Raw genomic sequence first — 23,791 nt, forward strand, 5'->3', positions numbered from 1 at the left:
CTTGCTGTGTTGCCCAGGCTGGGGTATACTGGCACAATCTCGGCTCACTGCAACCTCCACCTCTCAGGTTCAAGCAATTCTTGTGCTTCAGCCTCCCGAGTAGCTGGGACTGTACAGGTGCGTGTCACCACTCCCAGTTAATTTTTTGTATTTTACTAGAGATGGGGTTTCACCATGTTGCCCAGGCTGGTCTCGAACTCCTGAGCTCAGACAGTCCACCTGCCTTGGTCTCCCAAAGTGTGATTTACTTTTTTTTTTTTTTTGAGACGGAGTCTCGCCCTGTTGCCCAGGCTAGAGTGCAATGGCGCAATCTCAGCTCACTGCAACCTCTGCTTCCCTGATTCAAACAATTCTCCTGCCTCAGCCTCCTGAGTAGCTAGGATTACAGGTGCCTGCCACCATGCCCAGCTAATTTTGTATTTTCAGTAGAGATGGGGTTTCTCCATGTTGGCCAGGCTGGTCTCAAACTCCTAACCTTGTGATCTACTTGCCTTGGCCTCCCAAAGGGACGTGTGATTTACTTTTAAACCAGGTACATTTCACAGTATATGCAAGGTGACTTGCAGAGTCAGCAAAAAATTAAAAATTTTAAGTCAACCCTATGATTTTATTCATTTATAGAAATTCATGAACCTGAGCTCGCTCATTCATTAAAATTTTAGTCTTCAGCATCCTCAGATTGGTTTTTGTGGTTATTGACTAACCTCATTTTTGGTAGAGCCTTCATTCTGTTGTCAGAGCCCACTGGAACACTGCAGGATGGATGGCAAGCTGATTGGCGTGTCTTTGACGTGTTGTCTTAGATGAGACATTCTTAAGTTTCACCAGATGACATGGGCCAGTTTAATAGCTGGTTTCCATTATGATACCCAAAACAATTTGGGGGTGGAGGAGGGGAATTCCTTCATAATAAAATCTACTGTTTTGGCCAGGCGCGGTGGCTCACGCCTATAATCCCAGCCCTTTGGGAGGCCAAGGCAGGCGGATCACGAGGTCAGGAGATTGAGAACATCCTGGCTAACACTTTCTCTGCTAAAAATACAAAAAATGAGCTGGGCGTGGTGGCATGCACTTGTATTGTAGTCCCAGCTACTCAGGAGGCTGAGGCAGGAGAATGGCATGAACCTGGGAGGCAGAGCTTGCAGTGAGCCGAGATCGCGCCACTGCACTCCAGCCTGGGCGACAGAGCAAGACTCTGCCCAAAAAAAAAAATATATATATATATATATTCCATCAAGGGTCCTCAATAGTAAAAGTAATGTTCTACTTCTGAACCTAAATGGTGGGCATATGGAAGTTCATTACATCATTCTTTCATTCAGCAGATTATCTATGTATACACATACAGACAGACACACACAGACACATCTCTTATATATTTCATAACAAATTAAAAAATACAAAATATACCATTACTAAGAGGGGCAATTTGTTTCTTTAATATTTTTGTTTCCTTTTTTCTGGAGAGCTCATCATGTCCTTTTAGAATAGTAGTTCCTGATTTTTTTATGCCAAAAACACGTTCTAAGGGCTATATGAATTACTTAGTAATCATATGGAACATCCACATTAATGTCAGGTTTCAGAGGAGGGAGTGACATTTCAGGATTTCTTTCCTGCTTTAGTTCGAAGCACAGAGGAGCACTTAGTTTTTGTAATAGGCCTGTTTGAATTGTGACATAAAGCACTCATTTTTGCAAACATTCACAATGGGCTATCAAAAGTGAGCCATGGCAGATTCCAAATTGCCAAGCTGCTCATGATTTAATACAGAAGCTAATAAAGATGTGCACATGTGCTATAAAGCAAACAAGGTATATGGGAGTTAGGGGGAGAAGAGAGAATCATATGGGTCAAATTCTTTAGGTTTTGCTCAGTTTACTCTGTTAGTGCTGTTAGTCTTGTTCCCAAAGTGTCTGGGGCATCAGAAGCAACTGCTTTTGGTGCCCACACCCTCAGTGTTACTTGACAGACAAACTGCAAGTTAGCAAAACTTCCAGTGAGTCATCTGCATCAATCAAGGGCCTCTTCAGTGTTGTCATTGTGGTAAGATACTGAAAGAAAGATGACTGGTGGGCCAGGCGCGGTGACTCATGCCTGTAATCCTAGCACTTTGGGAGGCCGAGGTGGGCAGATCACCTGAGGTCAGGGGTTCAAGACCAGCCTAGCCAACATGGCGAAACCTCGTCTCAACTAATAATACAAAAATTAGCCAGGTGTTGCGGGGCATGCCTGTAATCCCAGCTACTTGGGAGGCTGAGGCAGGAGAATCACTTGAACCTGGGAAGCAGAGGTAGCAGTGAGCGGAGATTGTGCCACTGCACTCCAGCCTGGGCAACAGAGCGAGACTCCATCTCAAAAAAAAAAAAGACTGGTGCCTCCTTAAACGTGCAAGGCTCGGTGTAACCCCCAAGAAGGTGCAAGGGCAGTGCTAGGTGAGCCAACACTGGTGCCCCTCTCTGGCATGTACCAGTGCCAGCATGTCCCTTGAACCTGCCTTTCTAGTGCTCTTTTAGACTCTGTCAAAATTACCTCATGCTGCCAGGCAGGCCTCATTAAATTGTATTGTGGAAGGACAGATGTCTTTTATTTTCCTTACAAGCTGTTATGCAGGTTAAATCTGTGTTAGCATTATTTTATCAGATTTTAACTATTATAAAATTTAGTCCATCTTCATTTTATTCTTATTCTCATTTTTTATCAAGTGGTTCATTTGAATTGTCACAAATCTTTATGTGCTTAAGTTTTATGTAATTTAGGTTTATTTTCTCATTTTTCCCTCCCCTAGGCTTTTTTCTTTAATCACAGTACCTCAAATCTCAGGCTCTTCTTTTTCCTTCTCCTACCAGTTTCTACATCATTATTTACTCTTTCTTTACCTACTACTTCATGAATCTCTCTTCTCTAAGCCTCTGATTCATGCCCTGTCCCAACCCTGTTTGGTGGCCTCAAACTCTGGTATGGCTTCATTGAAAATCCTGAGCTAAGCCGGTGGAATGTTTCCAATTTTTCTCATCTCTCTTCCTTGCCTTGCCTTATCTCAGTCTTAAATAAAATCAACATATATGTGCTGCCCACAAACTATGGGCCAGGAACTTGGTTGACTTCAGAGGGGATTCAAAGATAGCTTTGAAAGAGTATATAGTCTGGTATGGAAGGTAGGTAGATTCATGAATAACTAAAATAAGGTCTCAGGTAGCATAAGTGAGATGTTTGAGAGACTCTCACAAGATAATGAGGGACTAGATCTAGAGTAGTGTGAGTGGAGAAGAGGAAACGGGAATCACTGAAAGAGAGCGGAAAGGGGATCACTGAAAGAGAGCCTAACCCTTTGTTAGCTAATCATGACAGAATCCAGTTACATGACAGTGTTACCAGGGGGTCCTTGCTCCCAGAGCTCCCAAGATGGTGGCGGGCAGCTTCCAAAATGGCAGCAGGCCGCTTCCATGATGGTGGCAAGCCTCATATTCTCTGACCTGGGGTTCTTGTCCTCACGGATTCTAAGGAATGGAATCTTGGGCCATGTGGTGAGTGTTGTAGCTCTATTAGTAGCCGCGAGTCACAGAAGAGAACCGTGGAACCCAGTGACTAGTGTTCAGCTCCATCAGGACGAACCCAGGCACTTAGCCGTGTAGGAACAATGGCAAGCCATTGTCCGATTGGGAGCGGCAGTGGGCGCCTCGCTGGATCAGGAGCACAGCAGACACCCTGCCGGATCTGGAGGGATGGAAGTCAGCCACCCGTCTGCGACGGAGGCAAACAGCCCTGGTGGACGGCGAGCTAAAGCTTAGCTTGAGCCGTAACAAACACGAACCAAAAGAAAGTGCAGTTGCAAGATTTAATAGAGTGAAGACAGAGCTCCCATACAAAGGGAGGAGAGCCAAAGAGGGTAGCCATTGCTGGCTGGAATGCCTGGGTTTATATCCCGTCCTTGTCCCTCCCACTGTGCTCTTAGGCGATAGACGATTGGCTATTTCTCTACCTCCTGTTTTTGACTAATTAGCATTTTAGTGAGCTCTCTGATTGGTCGGGTGTGAATTAAGTTGCAAGCCCGGTGTTTAAAGGTGGATGTGGTTACCTTCCCAGCTAGGCTTAGGGATTCTTAGTCGGCCTAGGAAATCCAGCTAGTCCTGTCTCTCAACAGGGGCCTTCCCTTGCCTTGCTGGGGGCTGTGTCCAGTTTGATTCACTTTGGCCAGGGTTATCGTTTTCTAACTGCTTCTTTTTCATCAGGAGGGCCTTCTGCAGACTTAGTGGGCAGTGTCTATCCTTGTTTCTGATTCCTGCCCGACTCACACTGTGTCCTATTTCTAGGTTTCTCATGCGTTCCAGTGGCCTTGTCTTCTTGCTTGCCTTCCCCCAGTCTTCTCACTGGATGTGACTGGACAAGTTTAGTTCTATTCCTGCCCTGTGTATTTGTGTCGCGGCCTGGGGGAAGAGTGGGAGGCAGGGTTGGAAGTGACAAAGGCAGTAGGAAGTGGCGTGTCAGGTTGAGATTTCCCTGTTTCAGCATCTAAGGTATATATCCTCAAATTGACCCCCTCTGGCATAGTTGTTTCTGCAGTCACTGATCTCATTGGTTAAGAAACACATGGAAAAGAAACACAGAAAGGCAGTGGTAATAATAGAATGGTTTCCGACCTATTTCTCCTTGGATGCTTTCCCCAGAGCTAAAGCTAAGATAAAGAGGAAGTTGGTTATGAGAGTGGTGTTCAGTGTTTAAATATCTTGCTTTTGGTGAATGTGAGGGCCTTAGACTTCCACTGCTTATCTGTAAGTGTTGTTAACATCTAGCCCTTGGAAATCTAGTCTTTGGCAAAGTATCTACTCTTTGCAAAATACTTGTGGAAATCTGAGCTGGAGCTCCCTACTGACACAGAGCATGAAGGCGCTTTCTAGATTTAAAGTCTCCTCATGTTTAGGCACTGGTCAGTCATGCTTTTACAAACTCACTTGGACACATTTTCCTTTTTTGTATTTTCATCAGTCAAGGTAATAGGTCGTTTCATGATTCTGAATCTCTCTCTTTTTTTTTTTTTTTTGAGATGGAGTCTCACTCTGTTGCCCAGACTGGAGTGCAGTGACGTGATCTTAGCTCACTGCAACCTCCACCTCCTGGGCTCAAGTGATCCTCCCACTTCAGCCTCCTGAGGAGCTGGGATTACAGGCACGAGCCACCATGCCTGGCTAATTTTTGTATTTTTAGTAGAGGTGGGGTTTCACCATGTTGGTCAGGCTGGTCTCCAACTCCTGAGCTCAAGAGATCAACCTGCCTCGGCCTCCCAAAGAGCTGGGATTACAGGCATGAGCCACCGTGCCCATCCCGACTCTTAATCTCTTTATATTTATGTATCTTTTCTGGAACCAGTAATGCCTTCCAGAGAAAGCTACAAAAATGTTGTCTTTGTAAATAGGCTTCAGATTGGGAGCAGTTAGTACATAGAAATATTTATTGCATGAGTAAGGTTTTAGTGATATGTACAGATATTACTCAGTTTATGGACTGTGTACCTGGGAAAAAAGTTGTAAAACAAATTTCAGTGACATGTTTGATATATGACATTAGAAATCACCTCCTATGGGAAAAAACAGTAACAACCCCACCCTGTACTTATATATTGGTTTATGCTTTTCATGAAGTTTCTATGTGTGTAAGCCTTTGCAATAAACTGGAAGACTATTGTTGTCATCCTCATTTTATTGTTGCCTGAAATAAAGGCCAAGGCCCATCCGGTAGCCCTGGGTCTAGAACCCATAGTGTAGTTCCATACTCTTTCCTCTGCAAACTGTTTAGATTAAAAGTTTGTATGTGTTGATAATAATAAGAGAAAATTAAAGCAATTGAGTGAACTTTTAATCATACTACTTATATTCAATTTAAAGAGATACCTTTTATTCTGATCTTCTTTTGATAAATTCTTACCAAGCACCAGCTGTGTGTCAGGTACTCTTCTAAGTACTTCCTGCAGTGTTGAACAACACAGACACAGAACTTATGTTCTAATGAAGGAAGAGAGACAGTAAATAAGTAAATAAACAAGAACATAACAGCAAGTGATTTCAGATAGTGAATAAGAGCGCTGAAGAATGTAAAATGGAGAATGGTAATTGTAGTTTGGATTGATTTCAGCTAGAAAGATCTGGGAATGCCTCTCTGAAGTGGTTTACATTTGAGCTATCATGTAAGTGAGAAGGAGGCAGGCATAAGCAGATCTGGGAGAAGTACATTATAGAGGAATTAACAAGGGCCAGGGTCTAGAGACAGGAGCAAACAAAACTGTGTTCCTGAAGAACTAAAATAAGATCTGCATGGCTCCGGCTTAGAGGTTGGCAGGGGAAGGAAAGGACAGGTCATGAAGGACTTTGTAGACCATGGTAAGGGATTTGTGTGTTAACTGTGATGGCCAGGCCTGTAATCCCAGCACTTTAGGAGGCCAAGGTGGGAAGATCACTCTCTGAGCCCAGGAGTTTGAGACCAGCCTGGCCAACATGGCAAAACCCCGTCTCTACTAAAAATAAACAACAACAAAAAAGTAGCTGGGCGTGGTGGTGGGCACCTGTAATCCCAGCTACTTTGGAGGCTGAGGCAGGAGAATTGCTTGAACCCCGTAAGTGGAGGCTGTAGTGAGCCGATCTGGGCAACAAGAGCAAAACTCCGTGTCCGAAAAACAGAAAACCAAAAAACTATGATGGCTATTTGTCCTACTGTTTTCTTGTTAAAATGTCCTTCATTTTATAAAACGATGGTGATATTAGATATTAGATTGGTATTTATGTTGCCTGTGCTGAGTGTGAGGGCCTTAGCCTCTACTTGTCTGTAAGTGCTGCCAGTAATTAATGGTTTTGTAATCTTACTTGTCTAAAGACTAAAAGTTAGTTAATAACCTCATATCAGTCCCCAAACTTGAAAAAAAAATTTTACCAGCCATGAAATCTGGTAGTTTGGAAACTACGGCAATATACCACAGCAGCTTCCTAATAGGAAGGCTTGAAAATATTTGTCAGGAAAGAGGTTAACATTGACTGGGCACGGTGGCTCATGCCTGTAATTCCAGCACTTTGAGAGGCCAAGGCAGGTGGATCATGAGGTCAGGAGATCGAGACCATCTTGGCTAACAGGTGAAACCCTGTCTCTACTAAAAATATAAAAAAATTAGCTGGGTGTGGTTGCATGTGCCTATAGTCCCAGCTACTCGGGAGGCTGAGGCAAGAGAATCGCTTGAACCCAGGAGGCGGAGGTTGCAGTAAGCCGAGACTGCGCCACTGCACTCCAGCCTGGGTGACAAAGTGAGACTCCGTCTCAAAAAAAAGAAAAAAAAGAAGAGGTTAACATAATATCCAGGACAGTGGCATGGCCTGCTGAAATGTTTTTCTTACAGGAGACGTTTAATTTAAATTATCTTGAATCTCAGATCTACCTGTACTTTCGTTCACCCACTTTCTTTTCGCTTTCTCCTATCTATAAGTTCATCACCGGGTCATATAAATTTCTCTTGTTCTTGGGAATGACCTTGTTACAAGCTTCCAGAACTTTGTGCCCAGTACTTAGAACAGTCATTACATTATCACAATTCTTTGGGAGGTTGCCCCACATTTAACATACTCAAATCCAGATGTTCCTTCTCAAAGCTCCAAGTAAATTAGTACCCTGATCATTGTTAAAAATGAAATCTAGAGGTGAATTTACATGAAATGAGGATACAGATACAGGCCAGAGACTGGGTTCAGTCTGGCCCATGCCAGCCATGATTGATTGTATCATGTCTTTCCTTTGCTGGCTGAATCTAGGATTCCTGTTTTCATATGTGATTTGTTCATGAAAATGGGCATTTAGGTTTAGTGTTATGTGTGTTTTAAAGGGAAATTTCTTCCCAGAGAGTCCAAGCACATAAAACACTTCTTCAATGAGGTATTTGAAAGATTTATGCATGTTAGTATATTTTGTACTTTTTCTTCAAAATTGACCACATAATCTGGCTTATGTCCAGAGAGTGTCTAGTTGAGGCAAAATATTTGCTGCTTTAGGAATCCCTGATGATTACCATGCCTTTTTCATGGTGTTGAGGCTGCAGGAGCTAAGTTTATTAGTGACTGACTGTGCCATTTTTACCATTTCCCACTCATCTTTATAAAATAATGAAGGCAAAATGCTGAACAACAGTGTTTTTTCAGTTTTTAAAAATTTGTTATTTTTATTCTCCTCTTCTCCCTACTGTGATGGCTCCTGAAGGATATCTGAGAAATCGTTAAGGCTTTGCGGAGCACAGGATGCAAACTACAATAAAAAATCCAAATTGTGGGCTGGGCATGGTGGCTCATGCCTGTAATCCCAGCGCTTTGGATCACGAGGTCAGGAGTTCGAGACCAGATTGGCCAACACGGTGAAACCCCGTCTCTACTAAAAATACGAAAGTTAGCTGGGCACAGTGGCACATGCCTGTAGTCCCAGCTACTCGTGAGGCTGAGGCAGGAGAATCGCTTGAACCTGGGAGGCAGAGGTGGCATTGAGCCAAGATTGTGCCACTGCACTCCAGCCTGGGCAACAGAGCGACACTCTGTCTCAAAAGAAAAAAAAAATTCCATATTGTAAACTCAGCCATAAAAAGATGTCTGAGCTATTGAAACTGGCAGAACCACAACACCATAGCTTCAAAAATAGATCTTATGTGTACATTTTAACCTAAAATTATACTTTCAGGTGGCATTTACTGTATAAAGCAAAGTCAGGCTTTGATCATAACTGTTTTGTCAGAACACACTTTTTGTATAATTTGGGAATGGTGGTGCTATGAGGGCTAAAATATTTTTTGTTTACTAATTTTTTTTTTTTTTTTTTGAGGCGGAGTCTCGCTCTGTCGCCCGGACTGGAGTGCAGTGGCCAGATTTCAGCTCACTGCAAGCTCCGCCTCCCGGGTTTCCGCCATTCTCCTGCCTCAGCCTCCCGAGTAGCTGGGACGACAGGCGCCCGCCACCTCGCCCGGCTAGTTTTTGTATTTTTAGTAGAGACGGGGTTTCACCGTGTTAGCCAGGATGGTCTCGATCTCCTGACCTCGTGATCCGCCCGTCTCGGCCTCCCAAAGTGCTGGGATTACAGGCTTGAGCCACCGCGCCCGGCCGTTTACTAATTTAAAAAGTAAATTTCATCCGAGCATGGTGGCTCACACCTGTAATCCTAGCACTTTGGGAGGCCAAGGCGAGTGGATCACTTGAGGTCAGGAGTTTGGAGACCAGCTTGGCCAACATGGCGAAACTCTGTCTTTATTAAAAATACAAAAATTAGCTGAGCGTGGTGGCAGGCGCCTATAATTCCAGCTACTCAGGAGGCTGAGGCAGGAGAATTGCTTGAACCCAGGAGGCGGAGGTTGCTGTGAGCTAAGATCGGGCCACTGCACTCCAGCCTGGGTGACAAGAGCTTAACTCTGTCTCAAAAAAAAAAAAAGGAGATTTCATATTGGCCAAGATTTCTTTTTTCATAAATTGTTTAATTATAAATAGTTATATGTTTGCATATTATTGTAAAATAATTGATTTGCTAGTTTAAATTTTTTTCTTTTTGTCTTCTAGTTTGCCAGGGTTTGGATACCTGATCCAGAGGAAGTCTGGAAGTCAGCAGAGCTGCTCAAAGATTATAAGCCAGGAGATAAAGTCCTGCTACTTCACCTTGAGGAAGGAAAGGTGAGATCTCACTTTCATTTGTCGTCATTGGCATAAAGTGAAGGGATTTCAAAAGAGTAAGTTTACTGTGAAGTAAACTCTCAATGGAAGTTAAATTTTGAACTTACCTAGAATTTTTACTTACTAAATTAGTAAAAATGGCAAACTCAATTTTCTATCCTGATAGCATTTTTAATGGCATAGATTAGTGAAAATAGCAGATACTTTTAAAAGCTTTTATTTTGACCTATGAATTTATTATGATTATCAGGTTTAGATTCATATCTAATCCTAAAACTCTTGCATTTAAACTGGTGTGCTATGGGGAGTGCTTGTAGTGTTTTTAAAAAGAGGCATGTTGCCAGGTCTTAGAGAAGACTCATTGGTGGCAGCATGGAGAGCAAAACTGAGGGGAAGACACTAGTTGGGATGAAGGCAGGGAAGAATTAGGCCAATTAGGAGGGCATTGAATACCAAACTAGAGAATTAACTTATTTAACATTTATTGGTCATCTGCTCTGTGTTAGGCAAAATGTTCGGCACTTTGGAGTGGATTTTCTTATGTTAAATTTCATACCAACCCTATGGGTTGGCAGGTGAAATAATCACTGTTTTCCAAATAAGAAAGCCAAACCTCAGAGACCTTAGGTAATTTTGCTCAAGGTCACACAGTCAGGAAGTGGCTTTTGGAATTTGAAGAGAGATTTGAACACAGATGACTCTAAGATGAGTGCTTATACTATTTGACTACATGGAGTTTTGCAGATTACTGGTCATGAGCAGTTGCTTAAGGTGATGTCTGCCATGTTATCCACTGTAAAGTTACTGTTTTCCCTTTGTAATTAGTGAATGTCACTGTGTTGGGGCAGATGTTTTGAGGCCACTCATATATCCTGCTTCTCCTTAAACTTTGTCTGCTAATATTTGCCCAGTGTTCATTACTGTGTCTTGCCTGCAGCAAGTATTGTTGTGTTCTAGTGGTGATTCTCCATTTCTTTCCTTCGTTGTATACTTATTAACTAGAATTCTATAGGGAAGGAAGTACTGTTTCTTCTGTCCCATTTATTTATTAATTTAATCATGTATTTATTATGGACTCATGGGTATTTCTTTTATTCTTCATTACTATCATTACTTATTTTATCAGTGCAATTGTTCCAGCTTTGGTCATTGAGATCTCTCTTAGATTGGGTCCTTTGCCTTTTTTGACAGGTCCTTATCCTTTTTAATTTTTTTTGAGACAGGATCTCAGTCTGTCACCCAGGCTGGAGTGCAGTGGCTTGATCATGGCTCCCAAGCTCATCCTCCCTAGTGGCTAGAACCACAGGCATGAGCTACCATGCCTGCCTAATTTTTAAATTTTTTTAGTAGAGATGGAGTCTCAATACATTGCCCAGGCTAGTCTGGAACTCCTGGATCAAGCAGTCCTCCACCTCAGCCTCCTAAAGTGCTGGGATTATAGGCATGAGCCACTGTGCCTGGCTTTTTTTTTTTTAAAAAAAAAAGATATAGCACTTCTCCTGGTACCCCAAGACACTTACCCTGTATTTCCCCTTTCCCAGCCCTGATACCTTATATTGGAGGATAGTATTTGACAACCAAGATCTGAGCACTAGGTGTGCTCGTTGCTATTGAAATGACACCACTTCTAGGCCCTCTTAGCATACAGAGCTAGAAAAATATATACATGGATAGATAGATACTAATATGTATGCATACTATACTAATGTATACTCAACCGTCTATACTTGCTTTATGTTTACATGTGTATGTATGTGTTTGTATATACATATTATATATATATAATGTGTTTTTAGAGATGGATGTCTTGCTGTGTTGCCCAGGCTGGTCTTGAACTGCTGGGCTCAAGCAGTCCTTCTACCTCATCCTCCCAAAGTGCTGGGATTAAAGGCATTAGCTACGCACTTGACCTTTTTTTTTTTTTTTGAGGTGGAGTCTACAATCTCTGCTCACTGCGACCTCCGCCTCCCTTCCCAGGTTCAAATGATTCTTGTGCCTCAGCTTCCTGAGTAGGTGGGATTACAGGCACATGCCACCATGCCTGGCTAATTTCTGTGTTTTTAGTAGAGACAGGGTTTTACCATGTTGACCAGGCTGCTCTCGAACTCCTGACCTCAGGTGATCCACCCACCTTGGCCTCCCAAAGTGCTGGGATTACAGGCGTGAGCCACTGCACCCAGCCTTGACCTTCTTTTAAAAAGTAAAACCCGTGAGTTAATAGGGATCCTTTTTTCTCCAGTCCAATGCCACCAGGTTCATGCTATTATTCTTCCTTTGATTATGTATACTATAACTTCTCTCTTTGGTTTTCGTTATCTATAATATATTACTTATTCATTACATATGTAAAGTTATTTCAGAATTGCTAATCCATACCCCTATGAGAAGCAGATTTGCCAACCAGAGTACAGTGTCTATGTTTAATTTTATTAATCCTTAGTATTTTTTAAAAATATAGAAATAGAATGATACATACCTTTAATAAAAGCAAGAATAGGGACAGGGGTCAAACAAGAAAAATAAACATTATAAAATTCACTAACTATTCAAGAATCATTCTCTTTTTAGAAACTAGAGTCACTTAGGGTCCTAGATTAAAATAGAGAAAGCATGGCTTTTGTAATAGTAGAAGAGTATATTTATTTAATGATGTCCATTGATTCCAGAGAAGCAGGTTATATTCATTTAAAGCCTAACTCCAAGAAAGAAATTTCTGTGAAGATGTTACAGGTCTTCTCTACCTTTCAAATTAGTGTCTTCTCTAATATTTCAATTTTAGCTCCTCCCCACACTCGCCACAACCCCACCCTGTAATGAAGACTGAGAAAAGAGCTCTGGGTTGCCCTTCTGCCATTCTGGAGTCTTCTGGCTAACAGCAGAACAGACAATTGTGTATTTACAGGGCCAATGCAAGGACCAGTCAGCCCCAGGCAAGGGTGATATTCTCTGATAAGCAGGCAGCAAGAAATGCTAAGGGGTAAATTGTTAATTTTTCTCTCCTTTAGCATAATTCATTCAAATATGATTTGACTATTTGACCTCTGTATATATTTTCAGTATTAACAAAACTGGCTTTTTACAAAACCTTGTCACTCCCTACAACTAAATTGAATTTTTATTCCTATTCACTTATCCTGTGTTATTTGCCCCTTAATATATAGTTAAGTGACAATATTCATGGTTGGTTGTGCCATAAAGGCATATTCCCATGACTTTAAAGTGAGTAGTGGCTAGTAGTGGTCACTCACACCTGTAATGCCAGCATTTGGGAGGCCAGTGTGGGAGGATCCCTTGAGCCCAGGAGTTCAAGATCAGCCTGGGCAACATAGTGAGACCCCATCTCTATTAAAAATTAAGTGAATAGTGCTTGTTAACTTTTGGGACCAGGAACCCCATTAAAATGTCATTTTTGTTTTGTTTTGTTTTGGTTTTGTTTTTGTTGAGATGGAGTCTTGCTCTGTCACCCAGACTGGAGTGCAGTAGCGTGATCTTGGCTCACTGGAACCTTCACCTCCAGGGTTCAAGTGATTCTCCTACCTCAGCCTCCCAACTCTGATGAATGAATCAGCTTATGCACAGAAAAAAAGCAAAACAAAACAAAAATCTAGCCCACCACAATGCCTGGCTAATTTTTTTTTTTTTTTTGAGATGGAGTCTCGCTTTGTCACCCAGGCTGGAATGCAGTGGCGCGATCTTAGCTCACTGCAAGTTCCACCTCCTGGGTTCATGCCGTTCTCCTGCCTCAGCCTCCCAAGTAGCTGGGACTACAGGCTCCCGCCACTATGCCTGGCTAATTTTTTGTATTTTTAGTAGAGATGGGGTTTCTCCATGTTAGCCAGGATGGTCTCTATCTCCTGACCTCGTGATCCACCCGCCTCGGCCTCCCAAAGTGCTGGGATTACAGGCATGAGCCACCAGGCCTGGCACGCCTGGCTAATTTTCATGTTTTTAGTAGAGATGGGGTTTCACCATGTTGGCCAGGTTGGTTTCCAACTCCTGACCTCAGGTGATTCACCCACCTCGGCCTCCCAACGTGTTGGGATTACAGGCATGAGCCACCATACGTGGCCAATTTTTGTATTTTTAATAAAGACGGAGTTTTGCCATGTTGGCCAGGCTCGTCTCGAACTCCTGACCTCAGTTTATCTGCCCACCTTGGCCTCCGAAAGTACTGTAATTACAGGTGTGAGCCACCGCACCCAGCCTAACTCTGATGAATGAATCAGCTTATGCACAGAAAAAAAGCAAAACCAAACAAAAATCTAATGAAAACTATGAATTGTCTTGCCTCAAAAAAAGTACACACATGTGCACATACACAGAGTGTTGCACATAATTTCAGGGGATTCTTGGGATTCGTGGTTTAGGGGTTCCTAAGTACTTACCACATGCCAGACTTGCCTCATTTACTTTTTACTACAACCCTGTTAGCTCATTTTACAAAGGAGGGATTTGGGTTAAATACTGTAATTCAAAACCACATAAAAAGTAAGTATTAGTATTAGGATTTGAATCCAGGTCAATCTGATCCTAGAGTCAAGCTCTTGACCACTCTTTTATATTTTCTGCCACTTTTTTATAGGTAAAAGGGGATGGAGGAGAGAAACGTATTTAAAAATTTAAAACTTCTGATTCCGTAGGTGGGTGAAAAAGGTCTAGGCTATAACTTTTCAAACTATATTAGCAAAAGTTGTTAATACAAGTTAGTATGTCTGATGAAAATACAATTCATACTGTTTTCTATCTCCACCAGTTTCTGTGATATTGGAAGGTGCTAGGAAAATAACGCATTTGATAGCTGAGAAGCAAATCAGGAATAGGAAGTGAGCAAAATTCATGGCTCTTTTTCATAGTCGTTGGCATAATTTATCTAGATTCTGTGCCTTGTGCATTTTCAGGATTTGGAATACCGTCTAGATCCAAAGACCAAGGAGCTGCGATATTGGAAGTTGCTAGGAAAATAATGCATTTGATAGCTGAGAAGCAAATCAGGAATAGGAAGTGAGCAAAATTCATGGCTCTTTTTCATAGTCATTGCCATAATTCATCTAGATTCTGTGCCTTGTGCATTTTCAGGATTTGGAATACCGTCTAGATCCAAAGACCAAGGAGCTGCCTCACTTACGAAATCCTGACATACTTGTTGGTGAAAATGACCTCACAGCCCTCAGCTATCTTCATGAGCCTGCTGTGCTCCATAATCTCAGAGTCCGCTTTATTGATTCCAAACTTATTTATACATATTGTGGTAAGTATGCTTTGCTTTCTGAATAGACTGTGGACTCTTCCCTCTAATGGACGTAGCCATGGAAATATTGTACATGGGGAAAGCAGGCTGTGGTTGGATTTTCTGTAAGAGACAAAATCACTTGAGCATTATCTGAAAGATTTACCAGTATTTATTAGCCAAGTTGCATTTATGCTGAGTGAACTCACTTGTGAGCTTACATAATTTTGCTAAAAGTAAAAAAGACCGGGCCTGTCTTTTGGAAATTTTTCCCCTCACAGAAGTCATATGTCAGATTTAGTGCCAAATTCACCAGTTATTTTCTTCTCTTCCAAAAACTACTACACGAAGAGTAGATGTCCAAGGACTTATCTTTGGAGCAGGTTCAAGAGATTTAGTGTTATCTTGTGGTCAGTTACTCGCCATGCAGAACTAACTTGACTCTGGTGATTCGTCTTGCTCACTCCTGCTTGCCTGGGCCTCTGTTCATTGCGGTGTTAGCTGCCAGCCACCCAGCTCATGGTGATTTTTATCTCTCCAAGAAATAAAGCTTCCACATGTATGTTTGTGTTCCTTTCCCCCTTCTCCAGCTTTCCTTCTTTTTTCTCTCTTTCTCAGTTTGTTCTTATCTTTTATTTTCTCCCTTTCCTCTGGCTATTTTTTCTCCACTGACGTCTTATCATTCTTTCACTAATCACTCTGTCCTCTGAAGCTCAAATCTGGATTTCCATTCATTCGTGTGGTATACCCAACTCAGTGTTCATGATTTCTTCATTACTCTCCTGTTTTAGACAGGAACACCCACCTTTTCTTCTTAAAATAATTGACATCCTTTATATCATTGATACTAACTTTTCTTTACTGGTAACTATTTCTTTTTCTCAATTTTTATTTTTCTTCCATTTTTTTTCCTTGCACATGTGTTACCTTCTCAGTGAAGTCTTGTCTGGCCACCCTATCAAGCCAGAAACCCCTCCTTACTGTCTTTCTTCCCTGCATTATTTTTTGCCTTCTTTTCCTTACTATTTAATCTGTGATTATGTATCTATATATATATTTTCTTACTTATCTTGTTAATTGTCTGAATTTCCCACCAGCATTTAAGTTCCATGAGGGTAAAGATTAGCCTTTTTGTTTTGTTTTGTTTACTGTCGTAAATTCAGCATTTAGAAAAGACTTTACACGTAGTTGGAGCTGAATAAACATTTGTTGAATGAATGACTTCATTAAGTTAATATATACCTACTGAAAAATTATTAGGAGATACAGAAAAGTATAAAAAAGGAAAAACAATTATATGTAACTCACCACTGAAAAATAGCCAGTATTAATATTGACTTACATCCTTTTTCTTTATATGCATGAGAGGTATAAGCTGATATAAAATTGGAATCAGTCTATATATAGTTTTGTATTATATTTTCCTATGACATTTAATATCCTTCAAAAACATGATTTGGACCAGGTACTGTGGCTCACCCTGTAATCCTAGCACCTTGGGAGGCTGAGGCAGGCAGATCACTTGAGCCCAGGAGTTCAAGCCTGGGCAACATGGCAAAATCTTGTCTCTACAAAAAAATACAAAAACTAGCCAGGCATGGTGTTGCATGTCCATAGTCCCAGCTACCTGGGAGGCTGAAGTGAGAGGATTGCATAAGCCAGGGAGGTCTAGGCTGTAGTAAGTTGAGACAGTACCACTGCTCTTCAGCTTGGGTGACAGGGTGAGACCCTGTCTCAAAATAAACAAACAAACATGATTTTTGGTGGTGGCTTAGTAGTCTATCATATGGATGTAACAGAATGCATTCAACTAGTCTCCTTGCCCTAAATATTTTGTTTCCATTTTCACTGTTACAGATAACATTATGATAAACATCTTTGTGGGGGGGGGAACCTCTTTGCATGAATTTCTAATTATTTCATTTGGACAAATTGTAGAAGTAAAGTGGAATTTTTGAATTAAATATATGAAGATATTTAAAGTTCTTATAACATTGCCACATTATTTTAAGCCCCCTAGTCCAGTTTTTAAATGGTGTTTTAGGCAGAACTACGTATAATGGGTTCAGAGGCAAAGGCTGTGATACATTTTGATCCTCAATTTATTGGTTTAATATTAACTAAATTGAAATGAAGGATTGTGTTAACTGTGAGTCTGACTTTACTAAGTTTGATATGCCCATTAGGGTATCATTGACTTCTTTTTCTTTCTTGTCCCCCACCCTATTCCCAGGTATAGTCCTAGTAGCTATAAATCCCTATGAACAGCTGCCTATTTATGGAGAAGATATTATTAATGCATACAGTGGTCAGAACATGGGTGATATGGATCCACATATCTTTGCAGTAGCTGAAGAAGCTTACAAGCAAATGGCCAGGTTGGTAGAAGCTTTCGTTGTTATTTTATGGCTATTAGATATGATAATTTCTTCTTGCTGAGTCACATATATTTTAAAGTGAATGGCAACCTTGTAAATAATTACTAAATAAGCAGCCTTAACAAGTTTGTCTCAGGTGGCTTGGATTATTATTAAATAATAAAGTGGGCCAGGCACGGTGGCTCATGCCTGTGATCCCAGCACTTTGGGAGGCCAAGGTGGGCGGATCACCTGAGGTCAGGAGTTCGAGACTAGCCTGGCCAACATCACGAAACTCTGCCTCTACTAAAATTGCAAAAATTAGCTGCAATTTACAGGTGTGTGGAGGCACACACCTGTAATCCCAGCTACTAGGGAGGCTGAGGCAGGAGAATCACTTGAACCTGGGAGATGGAGGTTTCTGTGAGCCAAGATTGTGCCACTGCACTCCAGCCTGGGCCACAGAGCAGGACTGCATCTCAAAACAACCAACCAACCCAAGAAAAACAAAAAAACCCTCACATGTATAAAGGGACATAGAGTTTTTAAAAACTGCCTTTGAAATTTCATCATGATCCTGTGACTAGGAAAAGACAGATGCAGATGTTATGTTTTACAGACGAGAGGATTAGTGTAGTGACCTACCCAATGTCAGTCAGCGAATGAGTAATAGACCAGAGCTAAAAGGCCTAGGAGCTGTAAAAAAAATCTTTCTGAATCCTAGGGAATTAAATCTAAAGGAAAGTGTGAAATTTTTTTCTTTCAAGATGGGGTCTTGCTATATTGCCCAGGCTGGACTTGAACTCCTGGGTTCAAGTGATCCTCCTTCTTCAGCCTCCTTAGTAGTTGGTACTGCAGGCATGCACTACCATGCCCAACTGAAAGTGTGAATTTTAATGTTAGTATGATATGATAGGGCATCAGTTATCCTGAACAGCATCTGCAAAATGTCTCTCTCTTTTTTTTTCTTTTTTGAGATGGAGTCTCGCTGTGTCGCTCAGGCTGGAGTGCAGTGGCGATCTCGGCTCACTGCAAGCCCCGCCCCCCAGGTTCACGCCATTCTCCTGCCTTAGCCTCCCGAGTAGCTGGGACTACAGGCGCCCACCACCACACCCGGCTAATTTTTTGTATTTTTAGTAGAGACGGGGTTTCACCGTGTTAGCCAGGATGGTCTTGATCTCCTGACCTCGTGGTCCGCCTGCCTTGGCCTCCCAAAGTGCTCGGATTACAGGCGTGAGCCACCGCACCTGGCAAAATGTCTCTTGTATTAACCATGGAACCCCAAAATTTTGAGGGTGGAAAATGGGAGAAAAATGCTACTTTCAAGACTAGATTATGCTCTTAATAACATAATAAAATATAAAACTGTGAGTGTGTAGAAGAATAGCTTGTTTAATTCATTTCTCCAGCCTATAAAGCAGAACATGTTATAAATATGATATGGGAAATCCACGAGTAATTTATAAGGTGGAAAGAAAACTAATACTGCAGAGGTTTTTATTTTCTCCTCTCCAGCCAGGGAGAGTATACATGATTGGTCCAGCATGTGACAGAATTTTAGAATTATTTCAGTGACAAAGCCCTAGAAATCATTATGCCCTTCTAATAATAAAATAATATTAACGTGGATACTTCTAATAGCAGCTAACATGTGCTCTGTGAAGGGCACTATTTAATTGTTTTCCATTTATTAACTAATTTTATTCTCATAGCAACTTTCTGAATTTGGTATTATTATTAATTTTCATTTTACAAATGAGAAAAATGAAGCACAGAGAAGTTGTGTAACTTTTCTAAAGCCACATAACTAGGAAAACCAGTTTTCAAATTCAATTAGTCTGACATTATGAAATATTAATGTATTAAATATAAAATGACTAAACATAGGTTAGCACTATAAAACATGTCATATTATGCCAGCTTCTGCTATAAAATACTAATTAGTGTTCAAAGCTTAAGAAAAATTATTTTTTAAGCTTAAAATTAAGAAAATTCCGTCTATAAGGGAAAAATCTACCAATAGCTGATTTGTATAGTATCAGAGCATTGCAGTACAGTTTCAACACCACTTAGTACAACCTGAGAACTACTGGGCAGAGAAAAAAATCACATGGAGGGCTAGACTCTAAAAATAATCTCAGAAAATTGTATAGTGCTCAGAGAATTATATGACTCTTTGGAAAGTAGTAGTCTTAAATACAAAAGCATAGCTCTTACCATCTTTGTTACTGGTCATTCACAGATAGTATTAGGTTTATACAAATATTTATGGCTTTCTACCTTTAGATTTACCTTGGTTTCCTGTAGTTTCTTCTTCTCATTATGATCTGTTGTGACTCAGTCACTCAAGGTGATTTCTTAACTGAAGGTTGTCTTTTTTCCTTTTGCTTGGTTTTCTTTTTCAGACAGTTTTAAAATATGCCTCAATCAGATATGGTATTATATTTACCATTTATATAAATAGATCTGTACCCATAACATCTGCCACAACAGTTAAATAGACTGTATCTGTTTAGGCTTACAGTAGGGAATAACTGCTGCAGGATCATTTCTTGCCATTGTTTTCTTGTCAAACAAAGATGTCATCTTTCCAGATGCAAATCCTGGTGTTTCACATTACCATCATTTCTAGGGATCCCTCATGTCTTCAGGGAAGGTACAATTCATCGTTCATCTAATAGAGATTTATTGAACACTGTCCAGACACCAGGCACTGTTCTGGGCACGGGGGATACAAATTAAATAGACAGGAATTCCTACCCCATGAAGTCAGGTGTGATTAACAATAAAAGTATTAGCTGGGCATGGTGGCGCGCGTCTGTAGGCGGATCACTTAAGCCTCGGAATTCAAGGTTACAGTAATCTATGATTGTGCTACTACACTCCAGCCTGGGCAACATAATGAGACCCTGCCTTTACAAACAAAATACAAAAATTAGCCAGGCATGGTGGCATGTGCCTTTACTCCCAGCTACTCAGAGGTCTGAGGTGAGAGGATCCTTTGAGCCCGGGAGTTGAAGGCTGCAGTGAGCCAAGATGGCGCCACTGCACTCCAGCCTGGGTGACAGAGCAAGACCTTATCTACAAAAACAAAAGCAAAAAAGTAAAATTACAAAAAAATTAAAAAACATACTGTGCTGGAGCAAGGTTAGAAGCCAGGAGACTAGTTGGGAGGTTATTGCCTTGATCCATGCAAGAGATGATCATTTAATTAGTGGAGATGGTAAAACGTAGATAAATTCTGGGTATATTTTTAAGACGGAACCGCCAAAGGCTTGCTTATGTGGGGTTATTTGAGAAAAAGAGTAGTTAAAGATGGCAGTAAGGATTTGAACTGAGCACCTGGCAGGAAGAGCAGGTTGTGTGTGTTGTGGGGTGGGGAGTAGGGGGAAAGGAGCAGAGTTCTAATTTAGATCTTTAAGGTTGAAAAGATGTTTTTGACATCTATCGTAAAAACAAAACTCATACTAGGGATTCTTTCCAAGCAGATCTATGTCCAGTGACATCAGCAATAACCAGGATCCTTGAGCCAGGATCCTTGACTCATGGCTTCTTTTTAAACATGCTCCTTAGAGAGTACAATGCCCTCATAAAATACCTTCCTAGAATAGCCTTTTAATTTTAATTGTCCTTGTTGACTTACCATGGAGAAAAACTCAGTGGACTGCCATACCTATTTTTTTCTCTTATTCTTGTTTGACATTCTTACCAGTCTTTTCTCATGCTGGAACTAGGGTTTTTGTTTTGTTTTGTGCTGTTTCCTTAAAACCAGGTAGTGCTGATTGATTTTTTTGCCGTGTTTTCTCTCCACTGTGAGTGATGGTGTAAATCAGTTTTATTGACTAAGTTTCATTTATTTAAATTTGCTTGAAATAAGTTAGTCATATGCAATTAACTTTGGCCTAGTGAAAAAGACATCTGTACTAGTCACTATCTACCAATAACTGACCATATAAACTCAAATCTGGTCTCCCTCAGTCTCCATTTTATCATCTATAAAATGGAACAGTGTCACTGATGGTCTAGTTTTACATTTATAGGTTTCTGTGGTATGCATTTGTTATCTTTATATTTGATGAGAACTAATGCATAAACATTTTTCTTTTTAGCTGAGGGGAGACCATTGTAGGTAGCTGTGTAACAAAGCAGAAGAAGCATTGCGTAGACTTTCTCCTGGAAATCAAGAGATGTGGGGTGTAACAACCCAGCTCTACTCTATGCCAGTCATCAGCCTTGGACAAACCATCTAACCTCTTAGTGTTACTCTTTCCTCCAAAGAGGAAAACATGTCTTTTCCTGCTTACTTTGGCGGTGAAAATTATATTAGGTGATACACACAAAAGCCCTCCGAAAAATACTAAGTTCTATTCAAATATGATCTGTTCTTACCATCATAGTTGTCATCATTATGGGGTCTTATGTCTACATTTCTCTTTTCATTGACTTGAGCCTCTCATCTGGTTTTATTATTTCTGAATTTATTTATTACCAGGCCCTTCCTTAGGGTGGCCCCTTCCATCATTTGGTTATGTGGTCTCAGGGTGCGCCACTGTGCAGAGGTTCACTGGCCGAGTGCACAGTATTACAGATGATAAAATCTCTTCTGTTTCAGCTGAGACTCAGCTGCCCTATGATGCTAAGTATCCTGTTTATGCAAATAGGCTTCAAGTAATACATGGTACCTCATAAGGATAATTTTATATATGTTATATAAAGGTGGGTTAACTTAAATTAGTAAATAGCTACCATATTTAGAGGTCTACTATGTACCAAACATGGTGCAAGGCATGTAATCCTCATTACATCCCTGGAGCAGATCACCACTGCTTTACAAGTGAGGAAAGTAACTTGTCCAGGCCATATGCTAATAAATGGTATCTGAGAGCTGAAATTTGAATCCAGCTTTGAGACTCTGAAGCCTTTCTTCTTTGTCATTTAGTTTTCTTACTTTCAACTACCTGGCTGTATTCTAACAGGTCTGTTCCCTCACATTAAGATGGCATAGTTCTATTTTTGCATCTTTTGTTTAGCATAGAATATCTTGCTCCATGCTTTTTTATCTAATTTATATTTATACTTCATTATCCCACTCAGGTTTTACTTTCAGATGACCCCAGCTCACAGTAAATAATTTCTCTTTAGAATTCTCCATTTTTGGCCAGGCGCGGTGGCTCAAGCCTGTAATCCCAGCACTTTGGGAGGCCGAGACGGGCGGATCACGAGGTCAGGAGATCGAGACCATCCTGGCTAACATAGTGAAACCCCGTCTCTACTTAAAATACAAAAAACTAGCCGGGCGAGGTGGCGGGCGCCTGTAGTCCCAGCTACTTGAGAGGCTGAGGCAGGAGAATGGCGTGAACCCAGGAGGCGGAGCTTGCAGTGAGCCAAGATTGCGCCACTGCACTCCAGTCTGGGCGACAGAGCGAGACTCTGCCTCAAAAAAAAAAAAAAAAAAAAAGAATTCTCCATTTTTATGAGTACTTTAGTCTGTTTTATACTAGTATACCAGAATACCAGACTGGGTAATTTATAGTGAACAGAAATTTATTTGGCTCATTGTTCTGGGTGCAGGAAAGAGCAAGGTTGATGGGCTACATCTATAGTTCAGGGCCTTCTTGCTGCGTCATCTTATGGTGGAAGGTGGAAGGGTAAGAGCATGTAAGACAGCGACAGGAAGGGGGCCAAGCTCATTCTTTCATCAGGATGCCATTACTGCAATCACTAACCCACTTCCATTATGACTGCATAAATCCATCCATGAGGGCAGAGCCCTCATGACCTAGTCACCTTTTTTTTTTTGAAAATACAGGGTCTCACTATGTCACCCAGGCAAGGATGTAGTAGCACAGTCGTGGTTCACTGCAGCCTCAACCTCCGAGGCTCAAGTGATCCTCCCACCTCAGCCTCCCAAGTAGTTAGGACTACAGGCATGTGCAATGATGCCCAGCTAATTTTTTCTTTTTTGTAGAGATGGAATCTCACTATGTTGCCCAGGCTGGTCTCAAATTCCTAGGCTCAAGTGATCCTCCTGCCTCAGCTTCCCAAAGTGCTGGAATTACAGGCGTGAGCCACCATGCCTGGCCTAGTGACATTTTAAAGTCTCACCTCTCAACACTGTTGCATTGAGGATTTAGTTTGCAACATATGAACTTTGGGGAACACATTCAAACCATAACATTAAACTACTACTTTGGGACTTACTGAATATTTTCTACCCCAGAAAGTTACAGGAGGAATAAAATACAGTACATATTAGAGCACTAGAGTGTGTAAAAGTTATAAACAAATATAATTGGCTATTTCTGCTATAGCATCTTTATATAGTGTATAGGCTGTGTACTGATGGAACAGAAAGCTCAGGTTGATTTGAGGGGATCTGATAGCCATGTGACAAGCTTCTCACCAGGAACTGAGTGACCTCAGCAAGTATCTCTAGGGAACACTTGTTTTCATTTCCTGAGGAGTCTGTCTGCCTCTCTAAAGCACAGCATTCAACAGTGCCAGCAACCTTTTTCATAGTAAATAGTTATGCT

The 23,791-nt window shown here is 41.2% G+C and overlaps 1 protein-coding gene across 9 annotated transcripts in view; it reads left to right on the forward strand.

Moving 5' to 3' along the window:
• Positions 1 to 23,791, forward strand: part of MYO5A (myosin VA) — a 223,219-nt gene that overhangs the window by 72,970 nt on the left and 126,458 nt on the right. For all 9 annotated transcript variants that reach the window (XM_033190085.1, XM_033190088.1, XM_033190086.1 and 6 more), the window contains exons 2-4: positions 9,564 to 9,674; positions 14,751 to 14,922; positions 17,135 to 17,279. In XM_033190085.1, coding sequence (XP_033045976.1) covers positions 9,564 to 9,674; positions 14,751 to 14,922; positions 17,135 to 17,279 — 428 coding nt within the window. The remainder of the gene's footprint in view (positions 1 to 9,563; positions 9,675 to 14,750; positions 14,923 to 17,134; positions 17,280 to 23,791) is intronic.

The sequence above is a fragment of the Trachypithecus francoisi genome, unplaced genomic scaffold, assembly GCF_009764315.1.
Source record: "Trachypithecus francoisi isolate TF-2019V2 unplaced genomic scaffold, Tfra_2.0 Lachesis_group3, whole genome shotgun sequence".
NCBI classification, from domain to species: Eukaryota; Metazoa; Chordata; class Mammalia; order Primates; family Cercopithecidae; genus Trachypithecus; species Trachypithecus francoisi.